The 21,441-nt window shown below is 35.2% G+C and overlaps 1 protein-coding gene across 3 annotated transcripts in view; it reads right to left on the bottom strand.

Annotated features, from left to right (window-relative positions):
• The window catches only part of LOC122238669 (regulating synaptic membrane exocytosis protein 1-like), a 200,833-nt gene that overhangs the window by 109,773 nt on the left and 69,619 nt on the right, over nt 1-21,441 (bottom strand). For 2 of the 3 annotated variants that reach the window (XM_042986657.1, XM_042986658.1), the window contains exon 2: nt 11,630-11,710. The exons of the other annotated variant lie outside the window; for it this stretch is intronic. In XM_042986657.1, coding sequence (XP_042842591.1) covers nt 11,630-11,710 — 81 coding nt within the window. The remainder of the gene's footprint in view (nt 1-11,629; nt 11,711-21,441) is intronic. 3 annotated transcript variants of the gene reach the window in all.

Here is a 21,441-nt window from a genome sequence, read left to right as displayed (position 1 = left end):
AAAGTGTACTAATACTCTCAATAAGAAACACTAATAGATAAGATACAGTCTATATTTTGGCTTTATTAGCCAAAAAGTAATTTTTTTCAAATTGTGCCACTATGAGCCCACTGTAAGAGCTTCACAAATATTTGTTAAATGGACAAAATAATAAATTATGTACAGACTGTTCACTGCTACCTTATTTTTTGTAAGTTTATTTATTTTGAGAGAGAGACAGTTAGCAAGTGTGTGCTCAAGCCAGGGAGGAGCAGAAAGAGAGGGGGAGAGAGAGAATCTCAAGCAGGCTATGCACTGTCAGTGTGGAGCCTGACATGGGGCTCAAACCCACGAACCATGAGATCATGGCCTGTCAGAAATCAAGAGTGGGATGCTTAAATGACTGAGCCACCCAGGCATTCCCCCCACACTGCTACTTCAGAATATATGAATAATATTTATACAGTACTTTATACACAATTTTCTTCTGTACTTTATCTCATTTCATCCTCAAAAACTCCCATGAGATAACTAGAAACAATTTTCTTCCTATTTTCCAGAGGAGAAAACTAAGATTTAAGAGGGTAAACAACTTGACTAATGTCACCCAGCAAGTGAGTACCAGAGCAAGAACTAAAAATATTTGGTTCAAATCCTGAATGCTAGGATTTACTATTTACTGAAGAATTGCAAAATTCCTCTTAATCATAATGTAGATCATCTGGATATTGTGAATCCATCCTATACTATGAATCCAGATACCTGGATTTAGACCTGGATTTAGACCTAGATCTGCCTCTTTCCTGCTGAGTGACCCTGGGACAATTTACTATCAAAGTTCATGTCTTAAGAGTCTGCCATATGCCGGCCAAGAGCACTGATCATCAAACTCAGTTTTTGCTCATACCATGTGACTTGAGTTAAAGCTGACGTTAAATGAACTCAAACAAAAGTCTTCTTAGGCTTCTAGTGTTTCAGGAAACAGCCTTAGTGTTTCAGAAAATCTCCTTAAAATATCAATATCAAATATCACATGGTCTAAGATTGGCCAAAGAAAGCTGAAAAGATAAAGATCCATTGAGCTAGTTGCTTGGGGCTGGCCCTAGGCCTAAGGTAAAGGTGACTCTAATTGCTTCCTGATAGGATCAACAAGACAATAAAAAAATAGGATTCTAGTCAGATGCTCCATACAGGAAGAAACAAATTGTTTTTAGCTAAAACCCCCTCTATTCATAGGAACAAAAGACCTAGATAGCATACAATGGGCAAGGTTCTCCAAGGTTAGGGTCACCAAAATAAAAACTGTTCAGAGCATCATTAACAGAGGACCTAGTTCAGTCAACAAGGGGTAACTGGTGAAAGTAATTTATGATTAATTAAGATCCATGAAAAATAACTATTACATATAAAACTACTATGGGTCTACTCTTACAGAACTAAACTTTTTTAATACCCAAGAAGTTGAAGAAGGCACCTTCTTCAGGGAGCATTCAGACAGAGATGAAAACAATATTATCTTAAAATAGTTACAGCAGAAAGAGGGGCTTTATAAGACTCAATGAACTGGCATAGAATGATTTGCATAAACCACAAAATCATATAGAGAATGAAGACTATAAAAGCCACACAATTTTAAAAAAAAATCTGTCACTTCCTAATTATAACCATGAATTGGAAATGTCAGCATCCCTAGTATTCTCTATTTCCAAGATACTGGCTGTACCGACTTTATTCTAAAGGACAAAAACATATTTTTTTGGAACTTTTATCATTTTAATATTACCCGCTCAGTATGATCCCTACTATAGGTGGTAATAGAAATATAGACTGTAACAATGAACGCTTTTTATTGTATATGCAAAAAAAAAAAACTGCAAAAAAATAAAACTCATCACATTTTAATGTAAACATATGGCTTAAAACAGTACAGAAGAGGCTTCTTATCTCTGAATAATATTTTCATTCATGATAAAATATATAGCTAAAAGATCCTTTGAATATGGAAATATTCCCTTTCTTCTTGACTGAGTTTTACTCAAAAATGAGATATTTTTCAAAAAAGGAGCAATATTTTTATCTAGTATATATGTTAGAATATTTATTTAGTGTAGAACACCTACAAAATTATTAAATCTTTCCCAACAGAGTATCAGAGTGAAAAAAAATCACAAAGAACATTTAAAATGGCAAAGTCTAATCATGTTTCAATTTTTACTCAATTTTACTTTTTATCATTATTTACCATCAATAATATTTGAAATTCTATACGAATTTACCTGAAGTAATACAACTGAGATTTCTAAATTTTTCACTTATATATGCCATTTAAGATATGTTTGTGTACATAATACGATGCTAAGATTTTATGAGAAAACATGTTCCTGCACATTATGCATTCAATGTTTTCAATCTATTATTGAGATTACACATATAACCTGGAGCCCCCTCCCTTCACTATACACCAGAAGTTCCTTTTTTCTTTCATTGCTTCTAAAACTTCATTAAATTCCACTAAACTTCACCAAACCCATTTAATTCCACTTGCTTCATCTCTATTGCCACCAGCAGAGTCCAAGCCACCAATATGTTTTGCCTAAACCACCACAACTGCCTCCTAAGGTTCTTTTATCCTCGTCCAACCCACTTGTCACACTACCCTGGATCATGAATCTCCTTTCTTCGAACTGCTTCAAGGCCTTTTCAATAGTTCTACATAAAATCTGGAGATCTGAGAGGTCTCTAAGATGTAACTCTTACTTATCTCATCAGTCTCATCTGTTGCCCTCCTCCTCACATTTTTCTGCCTTCTTTTAGTCCCCTAACCAGGCTACACTGGTTCCCATTTAAGATGCACTGCACATACCATCCTCTCTGCCTGGAATTCCCTTCTGCTGGATCTTCACAAGGCTGACTCCTCATCTTTCAAATCTCTCCCTAAATATCATCTCTTCTGTGTCTTCCTTGAACATGCTCTCTAAATAGTTTCCCCTGTGTAGTTCTCTAACACTACATAGATTCAGTTTAGGCTCTTATTAAAAATGAAGAGTTTTATAAACTGTGTTTTTGTTTAGATTCTCTCCTCCCACACTCTTAAGTTCTACAAGGACAAGGACTCTACTTTATCCATCATCATATCCAGTGCCTGGCACTGGGCTCTACACACAGTATAAACTACATAAATATTTGTTGAAAGAATGAACAGCCTGACTCATTGGAAAGCAAGCAGCAAACTGCTTCACCTACTGCACAATCTCTATCAGTTGAAGAAGTTTACTTCCCCTCTCCTCAATGCTACCTTCTCTTCCAAAGCTGATTTAACTGGTATCTACTGAAGGAATAGACCACACCTGAACTGAGAATTTAAGAGAATTTGGAAAAGGCTGAGTACAAAATCTGCTAAGCTTCAGGAACAGAGAATACCACATGGCCCAGGAGGTGCAGAGGGGCAAGATCAGGTCAACCAGGGAAAAGCAGGCTAGATTCCAGCATTCACAGGGCCTCTCCCAGGTTTTTGAGAAGAATCACTGTATTCATGATGGTGTTGTATCTGGGGTGGTAGACAGTCTGCCAGTGGGCTGCCCAATTTTCTACATTATCCATGGAACCTCTGCAATCCACTACTATGGCAAGACAGAATTCTAGGCATTTAATATACACAGCCTGAAGTTCATGTCTGGTATGCAGAGCTTAAAGGCATACTGACATAGGGCCATAGGCTTCTGTCCAACTGTTTATAATTTCAGAGACATGCTTCTGTTTACTCTGTTAATTAGTATATGATATAATGTTGATGTTAGATACGTGATTTTAAATGAGAAAAGATATAATCAAGTATAAAGATATATGTATATTTAACATAAATTATGGGAAAAGCATATATATTAATATATATTTTCCTCATTATATTTTTTATTCCCAAGGCACTATTTTAAAATTAGGTTAAATATAAGCTACCACATTTACATGATTATATTCATTCTGATCCCATACATGTTGGTCCTCAGAAGTCCCTGTGTTACAATTAATCTGAACAAAGATTGTCATTGCTGAAAAAAAGCATGCCCTTGAGATTTGAAAAAGTACGCCTATTAAAAAAGTGTGGATATAGCCTCCCTGTCAATTCAAGGCTGACTCATCTGAAACTGTGAAGAAGGGGGAAAAAAAGAGTATGTGTGACACACATGTCCATGTCAAAAGCTTCAATGCAGATGGTGCTCAATGATCCAGTCCAGGATATGAATTACCACTGCATAGAGAGATCATTTCTAGAAAAGAAGAAGTAGAAAGGACAAAAACAAAATAGCAAAATAAAATCCTGAGACTGAATAATTTGAATTTTTACCTGGAACCTAAATCCATTTTTTGTTAAATAAATTAAATTGATAATTAATTACAGAACTTACAAACATATGAGTAACAAATTTTTTAAAGTAAAAAAAAAAAAAGAAAAACAAAAACAACAAACTCATACCAAAACCAATTTCTCATTTTTTTTCCAAATGTAATCAGAGAAATCCAAACCAAAGAATCTCACCTTCTGATTGATTCCTTAACTATACTGAACCCAGACTCTGAGGTTACACTGGTAATTTTTATATGATGAAATTGGTCATACACATGAACACACACACGCATACACACAACAGAGTTAAATTTATTTTCTAGGAACTAGAAATCACAAGTGTCAATAATCCCAAATCGTGAATGGTTCAAGGGTTATATAGAATTGACTTCTGTTTTTTTGTTTTTTTTTTTAACGTTTTATTTATTTTTGAGACAGGGAGAGACAGAGCATGAACAGGGGAGGGTCAGAGAGAGAGGGAGACACAGAATCTGAAACAGGCTCCAGGCTCTGAGCTGTCAGCACAGAGCCCGACGCAGGGCTCGAACTCACGGACTGCGAGATCATGACCTGAGCCGAAGTCGGCCGCTTAACCGACTGAGCCACCCAGGCGCCCCTAGAATTGACTTTTGAATATGAGCTTTTCTGAAGATGTGAGGATTTCATACACATTTATAAGAATCATTATAAATGTTCGAATAAAACAGAATTTAAGTAATCAAATATCTTCCCATTAGCTTTCACAGAAGCTGATGGCTTCACTGGTAAATTCTGAAACATCTGAAAAAAATTTACAGTAATCTTTCACAAACTCTTTCTAAATGAAATAATAGGGAATACTTCTAAATTCATTCTATGAGATCAATGTTACCCTGATACTATAATCAGACAAAGAAATCACAGGAAAACTATAAACCAATATTAGTTATAAATATATACACAAAAATCATCAAAAATAATAGCAAATCAAATAAAGAAATATGTAAAATGGATAACCAAATAGGATTTATCCCAGTAATGCAAGATGGGTGCAACATATGAAAATCAAAGCAGTACACCATGTTAATAAAATAAAGGACAAAAAGCACATTACCATCTCAATAAATGCAGAAAAAGCGTTTGAGAAAATCCAATATCCTTTTATGACATGAACACTCGACATACTAGAAATGGAAAGAAACTTCCAAAACCTAATTTAAAAAAAACATCTACTGACACTCCACAACTAACATCATATTTAATAGGGAAATTAAGGCTTTCTTCCTAGGATAAGGAACAAGATATGTATGTCTGCTATAACCACTTTTTGACAACTAGATATCCAATGTACCAGAGAATGAAATTGGATCCCTACCTCACACCATATACAAAAAGTAACTCAAAATGGATTAAAGACCTAAATATAAGAACTAAATCTATAAAACCCTAAGAAGAAGGAGTTTGGGATTTCACAATAGTTTCTTAGCTATAACAACAAAAGCATGAGTAACTAAAGGAAAGATAGATCACTTGAACTTCATCAAATTAAAAAACCTGTGCTTCAAGGTACTATCAAGAAAATAAAAAGACAGCTCACTAAATGGGAGAAAATATTTGCAAATCATTTATCTGATGAGGATGTGGTATCCATTACATATAAAGAACTCTTACAACTCAATAAAGACAAATAACTCAATTAAAAATGGACAAAAGATTTTGATCAACATTTCTCCAAAGAAGCGAAATATAATCAATGAGCACATGAAAAGATACTCAACATCATTATTCATTATAGAAATCAAATCAAAATCACAATAAGATAACCCATTCATACAATTCACACTCACAAGAATGGCTATAACAAAAAGGACTAACAATCTCAAGTGTTGGCAAAGATGTAGAGAAATTGGAATTCTTTTACATTGCTGGTAGCAACGTAAAATGGTGTAGCTGATTTGAAATCCAGTTTGACAATTCCTAAAAAATGTACACATACAGCTGCCACATGACTCAGCAATTTCATTCATAGGTTTATACTCTATATAAGTTTATACATAGGTTTATACATAGGTTTATACAAGAGAACTGAAAATATATGTCTACTCAAAAAATTATACATAAATGTTAAGAGCAGCTTTATACATAATAGCTTAAATATTGGAAACAATCCAAAGGTCCACTTAAATGATGGTCGGATAAACGAAAATGTGGTATATACATACAAAGGAGTATTATTTGGCAATAAGAAAAATGAAGTATTGACACATGTATAACATGGATGAATCTTGAAAATATCATGCTAAATGGTAAAGCCAGTCATAAATAGTCCATATATCGTATGATTCCATTTATATGAAATTTCCAGAAGGGGCAAATCCATTGAGAAATGCTAGGAACTGAGTTTTAAAGAGAATAGGAAAATGACTACTAATGGATAGTAGGTTTCTTTTTTGGGATGATCAAAGTTTCTCAAATTACAAAGAAGTGACAATTGCACAATTTTGTGAAAACCACTAAATTGCACACCTTGAAAGGTGAATTGTATATATGGTATGTGAATTATATGTTCATTTTAAAAAGTAGGCAATCACCAACAAAGACAAAGCAAAACAAGAAAGACTGAATTATGATACATGTACCTCTATGGATTCAACTTATTCCTGATAATGTCACCTTCCACCTGATAACACAAACATTGTCTAAGCATTTTTTTTTCCCTTTGTACATTTCCCTTTATACACTCATTTTCTGGATTTTTACTTGCAAATTCCAACTTCATTTCTAGTGTGACCAACCATTCCAATTTTCCAAGGACTGGGGGGTAAGTTTGGGGGATTTCCAGGACATGGGACTTTCGGTACTAAAGCATGGATAGTTCCAGGAAAACTGGGACAAGTTTGTTCTTGCATGATCTTTCATAATTTACTTAATTCCTCTGCTCTTTGTTGCAGTACAGTTGATACCCTCTACACTGCTGATTGCAGTCTTTCCTTCCAACTCTATACTTTCTCTCCATGCTATTTCAGTTGTCCTAATGGTTTTTATTATAAAGTAATTGCTCACAAATTAGTATATCTCATCTAACCCTCTCCTGAGTTTGAGATACAAATAGCCAACTGTCTTCTGAATGTTTCAATCGGAGAGATCTTTGTCTACTAATACATAAGTCTAATGCTAAATCTAAACTTGCTTTCATGCCTAAATTAACTCTCTTCTTAATTTTATCACATTCACCTAATCTCTTGAACTAAAGTGAGTTATCTCCTCTCATCTTTGTTTTATTACTATATCTAAAGAATCACTATACTCTAATTATACTACCTGGAAAATTTCCTCAAATCTGCCCTACCTCCTACCTCTCCTACTTATTCCTGCTAACACCTAGGACAGATATTGATGTGTACACAAGAGTTCCTCAGACTTTTTAAATCCATAATCACTTTGAAAAACTCAAAAACCCTTAATGGTATGTCAAATTTCAAAATACAGTATTAAAAATAAAACCTAAGAGAAGGCACAATTAATTATTTACTTTTTCCAAGTTAGACAAATGTCCTGTTCTCCAGAGATTTTGATGCACCACTTCCTACCTCCTTTCTGTCTTCTCTTTTACACATAAAACCCACACTCACCCCTACACATATGAATTCCTATCCACCCACACAACCACATAACACACAAATACATATACACACATGTGCTCAGGTTCCAGTATTGAGCACATGTTTTAAATTACCCCAGCACCACCTGGTGTTTTGGGCCTTGGGCAACTGTTCTCTCCGTCTGGAAAACTGTATTCCAAAACTGCCTACTTACTGAACTATCCATCTTTCAAAATCCATATTAACTATTGCAGGCTCTTAAATCCTTCCTTGACCCCAACAACCCCAAACAGAATAAATCATTTTTTAACATATCGCACTCATCATGTAGTATTATAATTTATTTGATTATGTAACTGCCACCTCCAACTTGAGAGAAAACCCTTAATAAGAGACAGGCGTTCTGTTTCATTTATACTTACACTTGAGGAACTCAATTTGTTGAACTTCACCATTATTTTTGATACATTTATTACTTTGATTAAGTGATGACAACGTATGCAGCATGTCTAAAATATGACTAAGTGACATTTTACTAATAACTAAAAAAGAATCTTTGGATAGTTTATACACAGTTATCAAAAATATAAAGTATATTGATATGTGTATCCATCAATCAAGATTTGCAAAATAGAATGCACCAAGTAACATAAGTATAGCCACCCTACTTCCTGTCTACCTACCACTCTTTTCCTACACAGTCAAGCATTTTGAAAAAGTCATGTACAATCACCATTTCCTTTCCTGACTTCTCATTTCCTTCTCACAACTATTGAAATAGAGTAATTCCACCCACGTATATATTAAAACTGCTGTAACAAATGCCACCAATGACTTACTTCTATATGGACAATTCAAAGGATATTTTTTTTATCTCTGAAGTCATTAACTGATTTTCTGCTGTATTTGATACTACTGGAGATTCCCCTTGAGCCCCTCTACTACCTTGGCTTCTGGTTCTTCTATTTCTTTATTTCTCAGCTGAGTCATGGGATCCTTTTCCTTTACCCATTCATTATGCACTAATTTTACCTAGGGCTCCCTATGCTATTTTCTTGTAACTATATATATTTTGGTGATGTCATCTACTTTTCCATTTAACTATTTCAGGTTCATATACCCAACTATTTCTTGGACCTATAGACCTATAGCACAAGTACCACAAAATCATTATATCAAAATCCAAACTCCTCACTGCTTACCTACCTAGGCCTACTTAGTTTCTTTAATTCTACTTTTCAGTCAGTGGACCTTAATTACCAAACAATTGATATGACAGTCCCTCTAAATTCTTTCTTTACAAAACCATATTCAATTGACAATCAAGCACTGCCAATGTGACTCCTTACTCAGCTCTTGAGATGTTTCCTTCCCACACCTTCTGCCACTCCTATAGGTCAAAGGCTTATCATTATCTTTCTTTGGACTATTACAACTGTCTGTTAATTGATTTGCTTATTCCTAGTTTTGCCCACATCACACTCATATTCCATTTTTCTCACTTCTGTCAAAGTAATACATATTTTATATACCTACACACATACATATAATGCAAATCTGACTAAGCCACTCTCCCAATTAAAACCCATTAGTGCATCCTTATAACTATAGTGTGTGTTACATTTTATATTTTTACCCAGTTATCATACACAGAAATCTAAATTCATGCTATAATATTAACCTAGGATGCTTTCTTGGATTTTTCTAATCTCTTCTATTCCATTCAAATTAAAACAAACAAACAAAAAAGTAGCCTTTATTGATTTTCAGATCCAGTGATAGGTAGTGACTCACAAATTTAAAAACACTCACCTGCAGGCTAAAGCCATCCTTAATTTCCCTGCCCCTCCCCGCTGTTTATTATTGCCTTTTCTTATCAACCTAGATAGGCACACGTGTGGATATGGAGAGCTCAAATTACAAACACACTATAGAGAATCAGCAGGATAAGGAATGGATTGCAAACTTTAAATTTTTCAATTTACCTAAAGAGAGGTTCACTATTTTAATTTGAAAAGTTCAGGTAAACAAAGAGGTTGTCAAAATAGAGGGTTCAAAGGGACTACAGTTGCTTCTTCTTGGCTACTATACTCAGAAGGACCACCAGGAAAGTTCCACTAGGTGAAATATAAATTACGATGGATTTCTACAACTCTTAAGTCTATGGAAACTAAAAACAAAGTAAAGAAAATTATCTAAAATCTTGTTGGGAAGTACAACAATTGCTGTTATGATTCTAATAATTCCAATTTAAAACAGACATTAAAATGCGTGGGATCATTAAAATGGAACCTCAATATGTGGAATATAAATTTTAAAATCAATATTAATTCCCCAAAGAACTTTCCCAGGAATAGCTTGAATTCTAATATAATCCTAATATAAATTAAAACATTTTGTAATGCCTAGAACATAAGATAGGAAGCAGGGCTCATAAGCTTCCATGAATTCTGAAGGAAAGTTCCATCAGCAGGAAAATGGTTTTAAAGCAGAAACATTTATAGAAAAAAAAACATGGCAATATCATTAAGAGTACTTCTTCCAACTTTTTTTCAATGTACAATTTCAAAACAAGTCGTGTTTTACATTTAAATCCAAATTATTTTTATTCCTTGAAAAGTACTGATTAAATGTAGAAGGTGATATTCAAGCATACTTATTGAGATAAAATCTATAATTGATCTATTGGGCCTCTTGAAATTTATTCACCAAAATTTCCTTTCCTAAAACACAAATAATTTTAAACGATTTGTGACTGAATGTAATATATAAACTATAAGCATTTAAATGTTTTATTTAATTTTAGTCTTTGCCAATGTTAATACAAACTTGTCATAGCAACAGAATTAAACAAAAATTTATGTATCTTCTTACTCTCTACAATTTTATCACTTTATTTTGGTTTACTTCAAAGACTTCTCAGCTAAAGAAATCTATAGATAATCACTCTTAGGACACATTTCTTCAAAGGTATTTGATAAAAACCAATAGTAACTACTTGGCTGTAATGGTTGTTCTGCAGAGTATTGCCGCTGCTGAGACATGTTAAGGGAATGTTTAATTTTTCTTACTAAAAGCATAATTCTATTCAGAAGACTGAATATATCCTGTTACTCTGCAGAATTTTAAAGTTATTGACATTTTATCTCATCAAAATCCATGTTCACAACTCAGAATTTACTTATTTGGCTTCCTCTCTACTTCCTGCTTCCCTTTTGTGTTGGTCATTTAACTCTTCACTAATATCTACACTTGAGTTTGCAATAATAAAAATGAAACTAGATGGACAATCTGCTCTTTTAGATTGTCCGTGCCTTTAAGTAATACAGTGAGGGTGGGTAGTGGACTACCTCCCTTACTTGCAGGCTCCTTCCCTGTCTGCACCTTGCCTTCCTATGTCCCTAAAATCCTAGGCTCCAGCTCACACACATTCTAAATCCAAAAGGTACAGAATTTCTGCCACCCTAGAACCCCTAAAAGTGTGTCCCTTTCCTCTAATTAGTTTTATGCTTCCAATATGGCATTAGAAACATCACTTAACAAAGGTACTTAATACAGAGCTCATGTTTCCAGATAATTTTATCTGATTCAATATAGCCTTTTTATTACACATACACGAGTAGTCAGAGTATCTTACTCCCACATGCAATGTGAATTAACAAATCCGTAACCAGTGATCTGTGTAAGAGACGACATTTTCAGTCAATAAAACTAATGCCATACTCACGGTGTAGGTTGGTGGGGCTGGCTTTCAGCATTTCTTGGTGTTTTGCAGGCAGCAGGCTTCGCCATGTCCCTGACAACACACCTGGGGCGCATGATAGACAGCACAACGCACTATTAATTATAAAAAGGGTAGAACACATCTGGAAATTAAACACGGTACTAAAAACACAGTCTAATGGAAAATCTTTGTAAGCCCCTTCTATATTAACCTGAAGGCCCTGGAAAAGCCCTTAGAGTTGGGTATTTTTGACTCAGACTTTCAAGAGCTCAGTTGTACCCAAATAAAATCTGTGCTAGCCTCCTTATTTGATTTTCCTTTTAGCACCAATACAACGATTGTCAGCAGTTTTCCCCATAGAAGAAATGCTACTGAAAGCTTTGGCTTCACCATGTGATGACATCTGAAAGCTTAAAAATATGAACAGCTGTTGTGTTGATATGTTAAAATATGGGCAGGATTTTCTGTGGCTTTGGCTATTTTACTAAAAGATATGGACTCCTGTTTCATGCTATTCCTTACCACACAGGTTTTTTCCTTTATCAAAAAGAGATTGAACAGGACTGAAGATATTCTCTATGTTCAAAATCCCCTTCAAGTTAATTAAGAGAAAGACTTAGAAGGAAATGTTCATATATAAAGTATTTGTGTGTGTGTGTGTGTGTGTGTGTGTGTGTACAATACATAGAGAAAATACCTCTACAATGTGAAAAATATATAAAAGGTCTTTGTGTCTTGAGTCCTCCATTACAGGATACATAAATGCAGAGGACAGACAATATAACAGAGCTCTAAAGGGCAGCAGAAGATGCTCTCACCCTATTAACAGGGCATACTGAGCATTGAAGGGATTCATTGGCAGAAATCCAAAAACACCCCATCTGAGGCTGTACTTGGATGGCTCAGATATCCCTTCACCCCAAAAGCTTTAAAAATATTGCTTTTAATAGGGAATGCTTGGTTATAGAGCTGAGACACCACATCTTAGACTTTGCTAGATGGGAAAGCCCCTCAGGACCCAACATTCTCAAATTTGAGTCTCGTTCTTCACAACTTCCATAAAGGCTTCTGGGAGGTTTGACTACACTACTAATTTTTAAGGCCAGTCATGTTATTCCAGAAGTGGATCGCTGATGAGGCAGTGGCAGATAAACTTTTCCCAGAGCTAAAAGCTGCATGGCAAAATTCTCCACTTCTGAAAGAAATGATACAGGGAAACGTGGACACAACGCACAGAAACGTGCACACACACATATTGCTCATTCCAAACAAGATCAAGACTTAGAAATCAATATGTAACGTGACGAGAAAAGAAAGTGGTACCATTTCAAAGCCTCAGTATACTTCCTTCCTAGGATAAAAGTAAAGAAATGTGGCATTTTTCAAGAACTGATGCCAAACTCTTAATGGACTGGTCAAGAGAGGAGTCAAAAACATCCACAGGAACCACAAAGCCTTCTGTTCTTGTTCTGGTTTCATGGAAGAAAAAAACCCCTTAGGCATCAGGGTTAAGGGAATATTCAGGAAGGTACTTGTTAGGAAGAAATAATGTCCTGGGATTTCTGAGCTCTGAAATGTTAGTCTAACTTATACAAAGTACAATGCTTAGGAAGTTACATTTCATCGCACTGGAAAATCTTTAGAAATTCTCACTCAAGTAAAAATAGTACATTTAGCATATTTAATCTACATGCACTGGTTTGTTAAAATATTGGAAATATCACCAACTTTGGAAAAAATTTTGAAGAATTATATCTATGAGAAACCATATGCAACCTTCTGTCTTAGTTCATTTCTTTTTTTTCTCTAAAGTTTCAGGTATTAATACAAAATTTTGAAATAAAATAAATCAGCTACTTTAATTACAGTTTTCCTTAGATACGCTTTTAAGTAACTCTTTTTGTAATAAATGTGGACTATCAGCGAGCACTAAAGATAGGTTTCTAAGCAAAACTTTTTTTTTTTAATCTGAGTGAAAGACCACATCTGAGTATGAAAATTCTCAACTAATTTCAAATAACCAGTGGTTTTGGTGTAAAAGCACAATAGCTGACACACTGCTTCTGTCTGTAAAACTATATAATCTTTCAAATAAAACTTTATTTGAATTTCTGAACTTTAAATATTAATGAAAACAAATATATCACACTAAAAACATTTAGTATTTACAACTGAGATATAATTTTGAATATACTTAATTAATACACTTAAATTAATTTTTAAAAAGCAGATAAACAACATATTTTTCATACTAACATGTATTCTGACCACAGGACTACAGTGATATAGCTGGCTACTGAATCTGTGTTTTCAGAGGGAAAAACTATTTCAGATTGCTAATTATTCAACCAATCTGATGGGATTCTAAACTATGGTAATATATATTCCTATATTTTTTTAATGTTTATTCATTTTTAGAAACAGAGAGACACAGATCTTTAGCAGGGAGGAGCAGAGAGAGAGAGAGAGAGAGAGAGAGAGAGAGAGAGAGACACACACACACACACACACACACACACACACACACACACACAGAATCTAAAGCAGGCTCCAGTCTCTGAGCTGTCAGCACACAGCCAGATGTGGGGCTTGAATTCACAAACTGTGAGATCATGACCTGAGCCGAAGTTGGACACCCAACCAGCTGAGCCACCCAGGAGCCCCTATATTCCTACATTTTGTAATTTGGCATGTTTTTAGTGAAGTTTTTTTAGATATAAGAAAAAAAAGATTTTTTAAAAAAACCCTATGCTCAGATACATTCATAAGAAACATAGAAAAAAATAGGGGTGCCTGGGTGGCTCGGTTGGTTAAGCATCTGACTTTGGCTTAAGTCATGATCTCACAGTTTGTGGGTTCAAGTCCCGCATCGGGCTCTGTGCTGTCAGCTCAGAGCCTGAAGCCTGCTTCAGATTCTTGTCTCCCACCCTCTCTGCTCCTCCCCTGCTCACACTCTGTCTCTCTCTCTCTCAAAAATAAACATTAAAAAAAAAGGTACATAAAAAATATAATACGCTTATAAGATTTTTGGTAGCCTGTGTGGATTAACATTTCTCTTTTTTGGATTAACATTTCTTTAAAATCATAATTGGAATTGTTGTGTCTGGCATATCACAGTTTGGAGGGGTAAACTGTTAATAGTTTTGACGGTTCTAATATGTAGAAACTGTTTAGTACCAGCACTTTCTATTATCTCCTAGGCATTAAACTTATAATAATACAGACCTCCTCATACTTTAAGAAACACAACAAACACAACACTATTTCAATATGTTGTAGCAATTAAGTCTTTTCCTCTACATATGATTTATTCCTTCAGCCAGACATAAGGAGGCCACAAACCCTGCCAAAGTGCTGACTTCCCAGAATCGTTATGGATCAACAGACTAGGAGTTCAAGGGGTTTGACCTCTTATTCTTTGCAACTGTCTTTAATTCCTCAGAGATTTATCAGATATGGATTCTACACAGTCTTCAAACTGCAAGTGAGCATTCCTTCATCATCAAGCATTACTGCAGATTTATGCAAATGAGACATTCTGCAACCACCTCAGGGGACCGCTTCTCCTGACTCCGCCCTCAGCGCTGCTGGGTTTTATGAATGACTGCAATCAATGCGATGAATGTCTGCCAACTGCCCACTCAACCACGTCTACTCTTCCTGCACATACACACGGGAGAAAAACTGCCACAAACCTGTCGATGAGGTTATGGTAAGACTTTCATCTTTCTAAACAGGAACTAAATGTGCTTCCAGATACTCAGAGTATGTGAGTTAAAAATCTTAAATGCCTTCAAAAAACATAATTTACATAATTACTTTCTCTATTTTGAGTTTCAATGTTGGTTCCTGTAATCACTACTCACCCCCTTCACCCACCTGCAAAACACACACACACACACACACACACACACACACACACACACACACACACACAAAACACTACTTTATGAAACTTTATTTCAACTTGAAAGTCATCTAAATTGTTTTATCTTTCATGGCTAATGTCAGGAAACTAGTTACTGTGCACTAAGCTGTCAAATACATATGGCATGTTTACATTTCTGTTCTCAATTTCTTGTTTTTTGAATTTTACTGAGATTTCTCCAATCATCAGTGGAGATTAGTACATTCAAAGTGTCTGGGGAAAAACTGTATTTGTGCTTACTCCCCAAGTGTTTTTGTACTAGTCTGCATTTGTCATAAGAAATCTTAGAGCCAGTTAAAATAACATAAGATTGAGAAAATGAATTTTTTTTAATACATAATCTCCTGATTTGCAGATCACTAATTAAAATATATATAGAAACAAGGATTCTCCAGCAGCCATCTCCATCTAGGCTGATTGCAAATACATTTCTCTAGCAATTTAAGCCAAAAACTTTAGACTTTACTCCTCTTTTCTCTTAACACTTTGTGTCCAATCTATCAGATTGGTTCTATTTTCAATTTCTATCCAGAGTCTGACCATTTTTTATCTCCTCCATTATTGCTACCCTGTCTTGAGACCTTATCACCATTTACTTGCATTCCCACAAGACTTTTAACTGATTGCCCAGCATTTACCCTTGCCCTTATCCTATAGTCTATTCTTAACACAATAGCCAGAGTGGCTCTTTTTTAAAGATAAATCAGATCATGACTGCTGTGCTCAAAAATTCTACAGTGGTTCCCCAGTTTACTCACAATAAATTGCCAGAGTCCTCAGAATATAATGTGGCCTCCTATAACTCTCAGAGTTCATCTCCTACTGCTTCCTTCCTCCCTCCTTGCTCATTCCACTCCAACCATACTGGCTGGTTTTCCTCAGACACACCAGACATGATCTTATTTTGGGTCCCTTTCAACCAACCAACCTTTCCTTCCATCTGGAATGTTATTTCCTGATATTGGCAGACTAACCTCCTTACCTTTTTCAAGACTTTGCTCAAATGTCAGTTTTTGATGGTTCCTATTCTGATTATTTTACGTACCACTATAATCTGCTTTCCCACAGCCACCACACTCATATACGTCCAATGCCCTTTACTTGCTCTACTACTTACTAAAATTTACTGCCTCCCACTGCTAAAATATGAACTGCTCAAGAGGAGGCATCCTGGTCTCTTTGGTTCCTTGACATATGCCAAGAACCTAGAATAGTGTCCTATGTAATAGTCACTCAAAACATAATTGTTACATGAATGAATAACATAAAAAGGACAAAGGCTGTGGGTTTCAAACTTGACTAATTTTAAGACTCTAAGATATAGTGATTTAGGATAGATTCTAGGTAACACTTTTTTGCAAGATTACAGCAATTCTATAAAATATTTACAGAATATAAATTGATTTATGGCCAATAGGTTTTGTGACTTGAATAACTTCGCTAATGTGTTTTCATACAGTTTGACTAAGTTTCATTCTCTTTCTGAACAAGAAAATAGGTATTTCTCACCATATAACTTACTTAGTGGAAAAGACTCTTTAATGTCAAGCCATTGCTCAAACCAGGAAGATACAATTTAACATCTAGTGTACTGATATTTTATCAAATAAAATATTTGTATATGAGGCAATCTTTTAATAGTAAAGAGAGAAAATTAATCTCTTTTTCTTCTGGTTTTTCTAAACAGGGTGGGAAAATAACAAGTACTTGTGTTCATTTAACACCAATTATGTACCAAATCCAAGCAGCATATCTTATTCAATCTTCAAGATATCTACCCCAAAAAAGAGATTTGATTGTCCCATTTGACAGATGAAGAAACTGTACATCCAAGAGATTAAATTATTTTTCAATAGGAATGGCAAATATTGATATTTTAAGAAGCCAAGATTTTTATCAAGGTCTATTTGGTATCAAAGTTGATGTCCTTTCCATCATTGCAAGCAGCCTCCTGACATTAACACAGGCAGTCAGGTTGGTTAAATTAGAAATGTAGAGTGACCTTAAGACCAATGGCAACACTATGGAATGTGAACAGCAAGACAAGCCATCTGGCATATATTACGAGTTTATAAAGGAAAAAGAATCAAGAAAGCTAAAAAGATTTTTTAAAATTCATTTTCAAAAGAAACATAATACAATTGATAAAAATCTCTTCAAATATATTTTTCAAAGGAGGCCTTCCACAGTGATCTCATTTCCACTCACAAATACTAAAAGAGAAAAAGCTGAAAAATAGTACTTTAAAAAGTGAGTTTTTAAAAATTGCATATTCATGTCAACTTAACCATGAACAAATGAGTATGATGACTGTTACCCATAAGATGAAGACGAAACAGTAAAACTTCTACACCAGAAGGAGAGAGTGAATGTTGGTATTTTTCTTGAAAATCCAGATGTACTAATCACAAATCATCAGGGCCTGTTATACCTCTGATGTGCATTCAGGGAATCCTCAGAAGCTACACTGGAGTAATTTTTATTTTAAAAAAAAGACAGGAGGACAGAAGAAGCAGGTTCCTAATGAAAAGGGAAACCAGCTGGACATTTTTCACAATGACTGATGAGGGTTGCTGAACCTTTCCTGAAAAGGCCAGGAACTTATTCACAAAACCAGACAAAAAAGTATAGAATTCTAAAATCAAGGTGATAACAAGATAAAGATTCACTACAGAGATTAATGGGTGATTCCAAATTTTAGGCAAACAGATTTTTCAAAGACTGATAAAAAAGAAAATGATAGGTAAAAAAACCAAGTCCAGGTCTTCTGAATTATTTAAACCTGTTTATTAGCCCTTATGTCTGTAAAGGCTAATTTTGTTTCCTAATATTGTTTCCAACATTTTGGCAATATGACCAATTAACCCCCTTTTATCCATGCTACTATTTTCTGTTAACATAATTAGTTTCTTTTTTTCATTCACCAATTGTTGAAATATTATACATATCTATGGATTTATATCTGTTCTCATCCCCCTCCCACACTGTCCCATTTACACTCTTCTACTTATTAACCTGTGTACATTCTCCAAAAGCCACCTGCTGCCTGAAAAACAAAATGACTTTAAAAGAAAAATCAAAAGTACCAGAACTTTTCCTGCCACTAAACCTGAAAGAGAGAACTTCATTCATTCCCCAGAGGAGGGGAAATCCATCTAATAAGAAGTAAGGAATTTCCACAAGTAGGAAGCAATTAACATGGTCAATGCAGCAGAGGCATCAAAGAGGAGTCCTGAAATCATGTTTTGAACTCTCCAGGAGTAAAAAGAGATGGGGCACAAGTGGAACTATGATGGGTCAATAGGACAAGGGGTGATGTGAAAGTGCAGAGAGAGAATGTAGATAATTAGTGCAAATGGAGACAAAAGCTGACTTGAAAAAAGAGGAGTAATGAAGGGAAAGATGTTTTTTTCATACTCAGAGGCAAGATTCTAGGCAAGGGAATTGGCCTAGGGAAAAGGAAGTAGTTAAAGGTACAGGTAGGGAGGAGGGTGAGGAGAGGAAGGAAGGAGAGAAGAAAAGAGACAGGAAGGACAGGAGAAAGGACAGAATTTAGTGAGAAAACAAAGTTGCTGGGGAGAGGGAGAGGGATGGCATAGAACAAACAGGTAGGGGATTTGTTCCCAAAATGTCACCTTTAATTTGAACATAACTGCCATCTCCATTTTCTGCAGAAAAGATTCCTGAAGGATAATGCTCCATCAGATTGATTTTGTAAAGGTCTTGGAGAGGGGAAAATCATCTCTTCACCTCTTTTCTTATTCGAATTCAGCTTATTAGAGGCAGAAAGTTCTGCTTAAAGCTTCCCCACTCCTTCCGGTGCCTGGAGTAGGGAGGAATGTTTGAGGGAGGAGCTCTTTCCTCTCAACCATCATCCACCAAGAGTTTGTTTTCAGTAGGGAGGAGGATCACCGTGTCTTAAAAGCAAGAGTAAGTGGGCAGTTTCTTCTTTTGCCTGTTGAGTATAGGCATAGAGGGACCTCTTTTTGCTTCTCCTTGAGCATCCAGCTTTCCTCAGTAAGCACCCAGAGCAGACCTAGGTGGGGCAGTCTGCGATGTTGCTAACTCTACCTCTCTTTCTTACTAACCCAGCTCTGTTCAAGCTATTTAGGTAAACACATCTGAAGCCTGTTCAGAGGACTTAGTCTTTTAGATTTAGAGTGAGTTTTAAGGAAACAAAAATGAAACAATGACAACAGCAACAAAAACTCACCTGGGACTGACAACCCACAGCAAATAAGAACAACATCACAAAAACTTAAATAATATCTAATTTTCTCAAGTGACGGAAAGAACATAGTTTGGATCAGTAAAGTCAGCCTGTTATGTTCTTCTGGCACTTGTGACAGTGCTTCTGTGTGGAACACATCGCCGTGGGCTCCAGTTTCACAAACAAAAGTCCCACCTATTTCTTTTCTATGAAAGAAAGCATATAGGTCTAAAAGTGAATGAGAATGAGAGCATTGGGGGTACAATCCTGGACCTAAAAAAAAGCTATCCTAAAGAGGAAACTGTTGTCAGCTTTTAGTTCAATTTCATTAATGAATAGTTCCTAATACTGCTCACAGCTAACTTACATGTGTCTGACAGCCTGATGGAGAACCACTAGTCTGAACTGCTGGCTCTGTCCCAAGCCTGGTTGAGTATGGTCTCTCCCATCTTTAACAATCACTGACTTGAATGGGATGAGAGAGACTGTTCAGTCAGCAATAACATCAAGTTAAACAAGAATAGTAGTACTCTCAAAGAGAAAATGTAACTAAAAATTGTCCTGATTAATTTAAAAAAGCAACTCAGCAAAACAAGATGAATTTCAATAAATGTAAACATTCTTAGATATGAAAACTACACAATAACAAAACAGAGAAATAACAGTGAATAGTATCAGCTAAAATTTCTGAGTGCCTACAGTGGGCTAGCAGCTGTGCTAAGAATTCCATATGTTATTAGTCATGGCACCTGATCATATGTCAATATTGCATTTGGCATGACCCAAGTTACACATTTATTTGTGAAATACCACAATTTCTTTTCAGGAGGCTCAATTCATCATAAAAAATCTATGTTATCAATGAATTACTTGGTTTTGAGCAAATAAACTATCTCATTATCATTCAAGTTTTAGCAAGAGGCATACAATAGTGATTATTTCAAGTTTTAACCCTTCACACACATCTCCATGCCATATTTCAGTGCTGTAGAAGAATAACAGATAGTTGTCAGGTAATGGTTATCTACAGTCTAAATATCCAGAGTAAAGAATGCAATTTGGAAAAAAAAGAAGAAGAGGAAGAGGAAGAGGAAGAGGAAGAGGAAGAGGAAGAGGAAGAAGAAGAAGAAGAATACAATTTCATAGTTGAGAGAGCTAAATGGTATTTGTAAAGATTATTGCCAGAGCTTTCTTACAACTCACAATTTTTTTTTTGCTCTTTATTTGTAACACAAAACCATAGCTCTTTGAATAATGATTTTAGGGTAGTTCTATGTATCTAAGTATGCCTTTTTTCCACAAGCATTCATTCTCCTTCCTCATCGGGGAGCCAGATAGTTAAGTAAATATCTACTAAGAGGTCCGTAATGGTTCCTTGGTGGTATTTAAGTGGATTTTAGATAGATAAAATAAAATGGGAAAATGAAACTTGGAAAAGGATTAATGAAATATTTCAGGCATTGCTTTCAATTAATTGTAACATTTTCTAACTGATTCACCTGCCTAGAAAGTTAGAAAATGGAGCCAGATAGGAAGATATGTTGTATGAATAAATGTTAAAGTACTATATTAAAATATATATATAGCATTCATTTTTTGTTGTAAATTGTATTTCTTTATTCTGTCAGGAAACCACAATACTGATGAAAGGTATGATATTTGGAAAGATAATCCAGT

The sequence above is a fragment of the Panthera tigris genome, chromosome B2 (assembly GCF_018350195.1).
Source record: "Panthera tigris isolate Pti1 chromosome B2, P.tigris_Pti1_mat1.1, whole genome shotgun sequence".
Lineage (NCBI taxonomy): Eukaryota > Metazoa > Chordata > Mammalia > Carnivora > Felidae > Panthera > Panthera tigris.
This window is presented reverse-complemented; position numbering and strand designations above follow the sequence as displayed.